A 10924-nucleotide genomic window follows, 5' to 3' on the forward strand; every position below is an offset into this window, starting at 1 on the left:
TGGAGAGTAATAAATGCTGGTGATACAGCTGTGTACATTCAGACCACATGCCTATTTTCATGAAACTTACAATCTAATGGTGGGGATGAGAGAAGAGTAATAGGTAAGTAACATATAAACAATAACATATGAGACAGGGATGAGTGCTACAAGGAGAATTAAAGTAAAATAATGTAAAGAGAGTTACCCGGCAATTCTAAATGGGATCAAGAAATGCTACTGAAGGCCGGGCGCGGTGGCTCACGCTTGTAATCCCAGCACTTTGGGAGGCCGAGGCGGGCGGATCACGAGGTCAGGAGATCGAGACCGCGGTGAAACCTCGTCTCTACTAAAAAATACAAAAAAATTAGCCGGGCGTGGTGGCGGGCGCCTGTAATCCCAGCTACTCGGAGAGGCTGAGGCAGGAGAATGGCGTGAACCTGGGAGGCGGAGCTTGCAGTGAGCCGAGATTGCGCCACTGCACTCCAGCCTGGGCGACAGAGTGAGACTCCGTCTCAAGAAAAAAAAAAAAAAAAATGCTACTGAATATTAAAAAATGAATTTAAACTGAGAGATGTGTGACAAAGAGAATGTAATCATGGCCCGGCGGGGTGGCTCACTCCTGTAATCCCAGCACTTCGGGAGGCAGAGGTGGGCAGAGCTTGAGCTCAGCAGTTCGAGACAAGCATGAGCAACATGGAGAAACCCCATTTCTACAAAAAAAAAAAAAAAAACTCTAAAATAGCTTCTGTCCAAACCTGCAGATGCAACCAACTCAAGTATCAGTCATAAATTATTTTGGACACACAAACAACTATAGTTCAACCTACTCCATCTTCTGTACTTTTAGGTAAGGAAAATGACTATAAAGCAATAAGCATGTAGATTCTCGTGCCTCGGCCACCTGCGTAGCTGGAATTACAGGCATGCACTATCATGCCCCACAAATTTTTGTGTATTTGGTTTTGCCATGTTGGCCAGGCTGGTCTGACTCTTGGCCTCAAGTGATCCGCTTGCCTCAGCCTCCTAAAGTGCTGAGATTACAGGCGTGAGCCACCATGCTCAGCCCAGAACTTTTAGTTAGCAGTCATTTATGTGTCCCTCATGTGCCAGGCACTGTGCTGACTGCTAATATATGAAATTAAAAGGGAGCTGTTCACAATGACCTCTCAAAATGGAAACAATCTTCCCAGAACCCAGTACCTTCCTTTCACAAAGAATACACTGGTGACAAAAATAATACCCCAAGTCTTGTTCATTACTGCACTGACAAATTTTCTATGTTAGGCATACACAAGCCAGTAGAGTTAATTATTATTATTATGGTTACAGTTTATTATTATTATTATTTGAGACAGAGTCTCACTCTGTCACCTAAGTTGGAGTGCAAAGGTGCAATCTCCGCTCACTGCAACCTCCACCTCCCGGGTTCAAGAGATTCTCCTGCCTCAGCCTCCTGAGTTGCTGGGACTACAGGTGCCCGCGAGCAGGCCCGGCTAATTTTTGTATTTTTAATAGAGACGGGGTTTCCCTATGTTGCCCAGGCTGGTCTCGAACTCATGACTTTTAAGTGATCCACCCACCTCGGCCTCCCAAAGTGCTGGGATTACAGGTGTGTGCCACCGCGCCCGGCCCAGTTAATTATTTTATAGGTAATTTTCAAAGCAAGATGACAAGGTCGTTTGGAAAATTCTGTCCTTACAAAGAAATTTATAGCCCTCTTCAATCCAAGACGGCCTCCTATTCAACGGCTTCATCTCCTCTTTTATAGACAAATACCTCCTGGGGCAGTTCATCCATAGAGGTCATAGTTCTCACGGCCTATGACTTTTTCTGGTCTTTTAAGGATCTGACTTTCACCTACCACTCCAGTCCTTACCTGATTGCCCAGCACCGCGGTGGCACAAGCTGTGGACACCTCTTTGGGCCCAAACCATACTGAGGCGATGCGGGAGGGCAAGCCCAGGATGAACACCTGGGCCACCGAGCACAGGCACTGGCCCAACATGGTGACCCAGAAGAGATGCTGCTGCACACTGCCGCACTTGATCCAGGCACCCAGGCAGTTGAGGCCGGAGCCCAGCAGGGCGGTGAGCCGCAGGCCTCTGGTGTCCAGCAGCCAGGTGGCCGGGAAGATGAGGGGCACGTAGGCCAGCATGTACACCATGGACAGCCAGTCGATGTGCAGCAAGGTGACACCGTAGAAGCCTTCGAAGACGTTGCTAATGATGCTGTACTGGATCCACTGAAAGGCGTTTACCAGCGAGTACAGGCTAAAGATCAGAAGCACCACGAAGCGCCGCGGGGAGAGCGCCGTCCGGGGCAGCGGGGTGCTCTCGGCCCCCGGGGTCTCGGCTCCCGCGCCCGCAGGCAGCAGCCGGGCCTGGGTCTCCTCTTCTGGGGCCAGTGGAGTCTGAGGCCCGCCCAGAACTCCCGAGGCGGCAGCGAGGCTGTCCCGGGGGGCCCCATTCACCAGGAAGGTGCCCGCTTTGGGCCCGTTCTGCGGCTCCACGCTCTCCTTCCCAACGGGCGCGCCCCTCGGCAACGGGAGGTATCCTTTCGCGAGCGGGTGTCCGGGCGCCACCGTCGCCCCCTCCTCATCGTCTAGCCGCGCCATATCCCTGGCTCCCCGGCGCCACCTCGCTCCTCGGCGCCACCTCGCTCCCCCGCCCAACTCCCAGACTCCGCTCCCCCGGCCCACAGCCCGAGGTCCTCCTGGGACCCCACCTCCAACCCCTCGGCCCACCGCTAATCCGCGCTGCCGCCTGAACAGATGAAGGTGTCCTCTGACCTCGCGCAGCAATCACCCCTTGTCTGGTCCCGCCCCCAGAGTCGCGCGTCCTGCATGGCGACGGCCCTCCGGCCAATCAGCGTGCGCCTTTGCCCGGCGCGAGAGCCAGTGGGGGAGGTGCCGGGCGCGAACTGCTGGAGGTGGGGGAGGAAAGCGGGCGGGGAGCGCTGGCTGACATTTTCCTACCCGGAAGGATGCATGGCCCGGGATCTCCTGCACCTGAGGGTGGGCGGAAGGCGGCCCCGCGGGTTGTGTTGCTGGAAAAAGGGGTCTCGATCCAGACCCCAAGAGAGGGTTCTTGGGTTTACCGCAGGGAAGAATTGGAGGCGAGTCACAGAGCGCAGTGAAGGAAGCAAGTTTATTGGAATCTACTCCGTTAGAGAGTGCAAGTCCTCAGACTGCAGGAGGAGGAACTCCCGTCCTTCGGTAGTGTCACTACTTAGAGGCAACTGTGAGGAGTTGTGATTAATCGTGAAATGTGCTGATGTGCCCACTAAAGATAGGGGCTGTTGGTGCACTAATGACCATTAATCCTTCAACCTAAGCCTGCGCATTGACGTTATCTCTGAGTAGAGGGCTGAGCCGGGCGCGGTGGCCACGTCTGTAATCGCAGCACTGTGGGAGGCCGGACAGGAGGCTCCCTTGAGCCCAGGATTTCGAGACCAGCCTGGGCAACATACTGAGATGCCATCTATTAAAAAAAAAAAAAAAAAAGCAAGTACCCAGGCGTGGTGGTGCATGCCTGTAGTCCCAGCTACTCGGGAGGCTGAGGCAGGAGAATTACTTGAACCTGGGAGGCGGAGGTTGCAGTGAGCTGAGATCGCACCACACTGCCCTCCAGCCTAGCCTGGGAGACAGAGTGAGACCTTATGGTTTCTTTTTTTCTTTTTTCTTTTTTTTTCGAGTCAGAGTGTCGCTCTGTCGCCCAGGCTGGAGTGCAGTGGCGCGATCTCGGCTCACTGCAAGCTCTGCCTCCTGGGTTCACGCCATTCTCCTGCCTCAGCCTCCCGAGTAGCTGGGACTACAGGCGCCTGCCACCACACCCGGCTAATTTTTTGTATTTTTAGTAGAGACGGGGTTTCACTGTGTTAGCCAGGATGGTCTCAATCTCCTGACCTCATGATCCACCCGCCTCGGCCTCCCAAAGTGCTGGGATTACAGGCGTGAGCCACCGCGCCCGGCCTTTGCAGGCCATATGGTTTCTGTCCTAACTAATCAACTCTGTCACTGCAGCAGGAAAGCAGCTATAAAAATATGTAAACAGATAAGCATGGCTGTGTTCCAGTGAAACTTGGCTTAATTAGCCAGGCACTGTGGTGCCTGTCTGTAGTCCCAGCTACTCAGGAGAGTGAGGCAGGAGGATTGCTTGAGCCCAGGAGTTCAAGGTTGCAGTGAGCTAGATCTCACCACTGCACTCCAGCCTGGGCAACAGAGTGAGAGAGACTGTGTCTCAAACAAACAAAAACAACAAAAAAGAAACTTTTTTTTTTTTTTTAAGAAGCAGGCAGCAGCCATAATTTGGCCTGTGGGCCACAGTTTGCCAATTCCTGGCCTAGATCAACTCATGGCACATTGTATTAGCTTGATGCAAAAGTAATGGCAAAAACCATGATTACTTTTGCACCAACCTAATAGCTGCTCAATAAATATTTACTGACTGAATTAATTGTGAACAAATGAGCACAGGACTCCAGGAGACACCTGATACAGTCCCTGGTACACAGCTGCACTCAATAAATACATATTCTTTCCTATTTTGTACTTAATAAATATGACAAGATAGGCTATGATAAATTGTATTAGAGGCACAAAGAAAGTGCTGTGGGAGAATTGAGGTGGAGGCTCTGCCCCTTGGGATGAGGGGGGACTTCAAGGATGTCTGTGTAAGAGTTCTCCAGAGAAACAGAACCAAAAGACCAATAGGGTGTGTGTGTGTTTGTGTGCGCGTGCACGTGAGAGAGACAGAGAGAGAAAGAAAGAAAGAGCAAGAGATTTATTTTTAAGCAATTGGCTCATATGATTATGGAGGCTGGCAAGCGCAATATTTGCAGGTGGGCCAGCAGGCTGGAGACCCAGGGAAAAGCCAATGTTGCAGTTCAAGTCCAAATTCCCTCTTGCTTGAGGGAGGTCAGTCTGTTCTAGTTGGGCCTTCAACTGACTGGATGAGGCCCACCCACATTAGGGAAGCCAATCTGCTTTACTTGAAGTCCACAGATTAACATGTTAGTCTCATTCAAAATATACTCTCCAGGACCAGCCTGGCTAACATAGTGAAACCCCGACTATACTAAAAATACAAAAATCAGCCAGGCATGGTGGCACACACCTGTAATCCCAGCTATTCGGGAGGCTGAGGCAGGAGAATCACTTGAACCTGGGAGACGGAGGTTGCAGTGAGCCAAGATCGTGCCACTGCACTTTAGCCTGGGTGACAGAGTGAGACTCTGTCTCAAAAAAAAAAAAAAAAAAAAAACCCAAAATATACTCTCACAGAAACATCCAGAATAATATTTAACCAAATATCTGGGCACTGGTTGTCTTAGTGTGTATGTGCTGCGATGACAGAATATGTGAGACTGGGTAGTTTATAAAGAACAGAAATGTCTTTTTTTTTTTTTTTTTTTTTTGGAGATGTGGTCTCACTTTGTTGCCCAGACCATAGTGCAGTGGCACGATCTTGGCTCACTGGCAACCTCCGCCTCCCAGGCTCAAGCAATTCTTCTGCCTCAGCCTCTCAAGTAGCTGGGATTACAGGTGTGCACCTCTACTGCCCGGCTAATTTTTGTATTTTTAGTAGAGACAGGGTTTCGCTATGTTGGCCAGGCTGGTCTCGAACTCCTGACCTCAGGTGATCCTCCTGCCTTGGCCTCCCAAAGTGCTGGGATTACAGGCGTGAGCCACCACATCTGGCCCAGAAATTTGTTTCTTACAGTTCTGGACACTGGAAAGTCCAAGATCAAGTCACTTGCTTTCAGCTTCTGGTGAGGGCTGCTCTCTGCTTCCAAGATGGCACTTTTTTGTTGCATGCTCACATGGTGGAAGGGGACAAAAAGGGACCAATGCTGTGTCCTCACATGGCAGCAGAAATGGAAGGCTAATAAGGGCCAGGCAGCTCTCTGAAGCCTCTTTCATTTATTTATTTATTTACTTATTGAGATGGAATCTCTCTCTGTTGCCCAGGCTGGAGTGCAGTGGTGTGATCTTGGCTCACTGTAACTTCCACCTCCTGGCTTCCATCGATTCTCCTGCATCAGCCTCCCAGGTAGTTGGGACTACGGGCGTGTGCTACCTGGCTAATTTTGTATTTTTAGTAGAGACGGGATTTCACCATGTTGGCCAGGCTGGTCTCGAACTCCTGACCTCAGGTGATCCGCCCACCTTGGCCTCCCAAAGTGCTGGGATTACAAGCCACCGCGCCCAGCCCTGAAGCCTCTTTTATAAGGGCACGAATCCATTCCTGAAATCAGAACCCTCATGACTTAATCACTTTCCCCAAAGCCCCATCTCTCAATAACATCACATTGGGGTTTAAGTTTCAACCTATGAATTTCAGAGGGACAGATACATTCAAACCATAGCAGTAGTCCAACTATGTTGACCCATAAAATTAATTATCACAGTGTGCAAAGCTGCTTCCCTCAGAAGCAAACCCTAAGTCAAGGATTCAAGGGCAAGTAGTTTATTTTGTAGTGATCCCAGGAAGCACTGTTGGAGAGTGGGGAAATAAGAGGGGAGGGAAATGAATACAAGGTGTGATATGAACAGGTTTTGCTGCAGACAACTGGGCCTCAATCCCTCTGGGCACCTCAGTCCCTCTGGGAGACAATGCCAGGCTGCCTCAGAATTATCCTACTCCCAAGGCTTAGGAGGCTGGGATATTTATCCTCCAATGTCCATTCACCATTATTAGTGGAAGGCTGCTCCTGGGGCCACCGACCACCCGGTGCTTCCCGTCTGCTTGGGCTGAGAGAGAGCCCTCGATTGAGAGTGACAGATGCTTGCGGTAGGATGAAGGGCACGCACCTGGTGGGTGAGGGCAGAGGGAATGTGGGCAGGGCACTTTAGTGATACTTGGGCTGGCCTTGCAGGATAAGCCCCCATCTTGTTTAAGATACTGTTTTTCAAGTCTTTGACGCTCAGCGCTAAGACTAATCCTAAGTGGGGCAGTCACTAACAGCTGTCTCTGCCTCTCTGTGCTAGCAGAGAGGCAGAGAGCATTTTCTTTCTCCAGTGCCCAGCTGCGAAAATCTCTGGGAAGGACTCTGATTGGCCCAGCTTGGGTCACGTGCATGCTCTTGCGCTCAGAGGGCGGGGTATTATGATTGGCAACCTCCACTACCACTCATAGTGAGGGGAGGAGCAGTTAGTAGCCCACCAAGAAGAGGTGTGCTACTCCCAGCAGAGAGGGGGCTGGGCAGGTGAAAAAATGGATCTCCTGTACAGGAAGAGTTCTTTCGTTTGTTTATTTTATTTTGTGGGTGACAAATAAAACTCACAGAGGAGCTGCAAGTTTAATGAAACAATTTACATGCCAAAATAGAACAAGCCTCACCACAGAGCTATTGACTGGTTTGGAAACACAAACACAAAACATCCAGCCTAATTTTATGTAATCAGTGTATAGAGTAACATATGTGATAGAAGAGAAAATAATTTAAACCCCAAATAGTTAAAAAGCCATTCATTAGCACTCTTTAGCCTGCCTGCCATTCAATGCTGTATAAAAGGACCTCAGGAGAGTCACTTAACCTCTTTGAGCCTCAGTTTCCTCCTCTGTAAAATGGTAATGATGCTAATCCCAGCACTTTGGGAGGCCGAGGCGGGCGAATCACGAGGTCAGGAGTTCGAGACCAGCCTGGCCAAAATTGTGAAGCCCTGTCTCTCCTAAAAATACAAAAATTAGCCAGGCGTGGTGGCACGCACCTGTAGTCCCAGCTGCTCGGGAGGCTGAGGCAGGAGAATCGCTTGAACCCAGGAGGTGGAGGTTGCAGTAATCGGAGATTGTGCTACTGCACTCCAGCCTGGGCAACAGAGCAAGACTCTTTCTCAAAAAAACAAAACAAAAAACCCAAAACACTACAGAGGTTGTATTCCAATGAGACCTGGGAGGCAGGAAAAGTGCCCTAAGTAGTGGATCGGGGGGAGCAGAGACAAGGAAGCGGAAGTGAGAGCAGGTGTAGAGCCAGCTGTGCAGCCTGGGGTGCTGTGTGGGAGGAGGAGCTGGGGAGAAGGAGGAAAGCCGCTGTGTCTCTAACCCCATCAGCAAGCTCCACCACAGACTCTGGCCCCAGGAGCCGGAGAGGGTTTCTCACTGGAAGCATGCCTGCAATGCCGGGGATCTGTTTCCATCTGCTCATTTTACTGCCGAGTTGTAAAGTGCTAAATGTCATTATCCTCCCCTTCCTTAAACAAGAAAAAAAGTTAACAGCCTGAGAAAAGGAGATATTTCACTTCATTTGGCATCCAGCCACCATCATCCACACAGGGTGCTCCCTTGGGGGTCTGGCTAGGGATGGAGAGGAGCCCTATTCTGTTCTGTTCTGCTTTCAGCTTCTAGCACCCACTCTGTGCAGGCTCCAGGCTGGGTGGCCAAGTCAGAGCTCAGCCTGGCTGCTGGCAGAGTAGCCAGCCACTCTCTGAACAGCTCAAACACTGCAATAGGTGCCAAAACAGAGGGAAAGTAACTTGTTCAAGGTCACTCTGCTTATTAGGGCCTGTTCTATATGGCCCGAGAAGGTGAACTTGAACCAAGGAAAATTACAGATTTCAACTCAATAGAAGGACAAACTCAGAAGACTTAGACCTGTTGAAAAATGATTCCTTCATGAGGTAGTGAGCTGTTTGTCTGCCAGAGGCATGCAAGTGTTGACTAGACCCTCCTTTCAGAAGACTCACTGTAGAGAGGAGTCTGCTCTAGATGGCGGGGCGGGGGTGGGGGGTAAAAAAGCTTATGATTAAGGTTCTTTCCAACTCTGAGACTCTAGAAATGTATACCTGAGAAATCTCACCCATTTTCACGGTCTTTAACATGCCTGGCCCCTGCTGTCTGAACAGGAGTTTCTGGCTGCCTGATGATGGCATGACATAGAAGGAGTGAGCAGGCAGAACAAGGTGTGATTCATCTTCATTATTCTGATTATGGTGTCATTAAGGCTTTCACTCTGCGGTGCTCCCTCGAGGACCTCCTGCTGCTTCCACTGTATGACAGTTGATCCTCCCAGCGGCCCAGTGGGCAGGGGTGTCCCACAGGGCTCAAAGCCGTACTTAAACATCACTCACCCATTGAAGCTGCAGTCCCTGTGGACGGCAAGGCCTGGCCTTAGCAGTGACTTGTTGAAGGGGGCAGCCATAGGCCAAATCCCAAGGTCCGGGAACAGCCATGCCCTCTTCTCCATTGGGCTGTGGAAAGGCCACTAACCCAGGATGAGTATGGCTAGTGTAGAGGGACTGGGGTTGCCAGCTAAAACCTTCAGTAGCTTCTCTTAGGTTTCCCACTGGTCCCTAGGGCCCAGTATAACTTCCTCACCATGGTCTAGACTGTGAGCTCCTAAAGGCAAGGACAGGGTCTGCTTTGTTTCCCACTGTGGCTCCAGAGCTTGGCAGTATGCTTGGCACTTGACCAGCGCTTGGTTTAAGTATCTGTTGAGTGAGTGAATGGAAAACCTGTAGTCTTCCCGAATGTGACAGAAGTGAAATTGGCAAGCAGGCATCCCTGAAAGGGTGGCCAGTGCTGTACCATGAGTGATACGCTTTGGCTTCTGTGTCTCACCCAAATCTCACGTGGAATTGTAATCCTCAGTGTTGGAGGTGGGGTCTGGTGGGAGGTGACTGAATCATGAGGGTGGTTTCTCATGAATGGTTTAGCACCATCCCCCTTGTGCTGTTGACGTGATAGAGTTCTCACCAGATCTGGTTGTTTACAAGTATGTTGCACCCCTGCCCCTCTCTCTTGCTCCTTCTCTGGCCATGTAAGACTTGCCTGCTTCCCCTTCACCTTCTGCCATGATTTGAAAGTTTCCTGAGGCCCCCTATGAAACCGAGCAGATGCCAGCATCATGCTTCCTGTACAGCCTAAGGAAACGTGAGTCAATTAAACCTCTTTTCTTTATAAATGACCCAGTCTCAAATGTTTCTTTGTAGCCATGTGAGAAGGGACTAATACAATGAGTCTGGAGGTTTGGACAAGTCCCTGCTCTTTGGGCCTCAGTTTCCCAATCACAGAATTGGGGAACTGGCATGAGGCTGGATAGGGGGTAGGAAGAAAGGCCATGTTTCCTGGCTGAGCTCTAGACCTCAAGGGTCCTTGGGCTGCAGAGCTGGCGCCAGCCTCCGTCATTGGACCTGGTAATGGAGCCACATCTTTGGGACTGAGGTGCCACATCACTGCTGGGCATTTACTCAGTTCAACATCCAAAACTAAGCCTGTCTTATATGCCAAGTGCACTGTGGGCCATGGGGCCAAATGAGTTGTGGTTCCTGCTATGAAGAACCCAGAGTTGAGTGGGAGAAATGGACATGCAAAGAGAAGGAAAGAAATGCAACACAGTGGGACCAAATGCCCAAGAGCTCTCCCTGCGTGAAAGGGAGTGATTAATGAGAGCTGAAAGGATGTGCAAGACTTCCTGGAGGAGGTGCCTTTGAGCTGACCATTTGGGATAGAAATGACAGGAAAAAAGCCAGTGGAGGAAAAGGGTGGGCAAAGGCACCAAGGTAAGGCAGTATGGGAGCAGAGATCGGGGTAAAGTAACAGGTAGGGTAGGTGTTCACAGGGCATGGAAGAGGCCCAACTCTAGACTGAAGATGACACAGCTCTTGCACAGGACCGTGTCCCAGGAGGGAGCACTGAACAAGGCTGGTCTGGTTCAAATCCTGGCCCTTCACATACTTACCTGTGACCTTGTTCTGTGTCTCAATTTTCTCATCTGCAAAATGAGGATTCTAATACCTAACCTTCAGAGCTGTTGAGAGCATTAAGTGAGATTACAACATGAGATTGCATTAAGTGAGATTACATGAGATTAGCACAGAGTAGGCAGTCTGGGAAATGGGGTTTCCTATCTCTCTTTGGCTTTTTGTTAATACATAGATACTCCTTAGAAAAGCTATAGTGGGCGTGTGTTAACCACTTATATAATTAGGGTGAGCGAGAGTATC

The 10924-nt window shown here is 50.3% G+C and overlaps 1 protein-coding gene across 1 annotated transcript in view; it reads right to left on the bottom strand.

Moving 5' to 3' along the window:
- Nucleotides 1–2721, bottom strand: part of FLVCR1 (feline leukemia virus subgroup C cellular receptor 1) — a 39235-nt gene extending 36514 nt beyond the window's left edge. The window contains exon 1 of the mRNA XM_012506477.2: nt 1859–2721. Within this exon, the coding sequence (XP_012361931.2) occupies nt 1859–2596 (738 nt within the window). The 5' untranslated portion in view covers nt 2597–2721. The remainder of the gene's footprint in view (nt 1–1858) is intronic.
- Between the last annotated feature and the right edge of the window lie 8203 nt (nt 2722–10924).

The sequence above is a fragment of the Nomascus leucogenys genome, chromosome 5, assembly GCF_006542625.1.
Source record: "Nomascus leucogenys isolate Asia chromosome 5, Asia_NLE_v1, whole genome shotgun sequence".
In the NCBI taxonomy this organism is placed as follows: Eukaryota; Metazoa; Chordata; class Mammalia; order Primates; family Hylobatidae; genus Nomascus; species Nomascus leucogenys.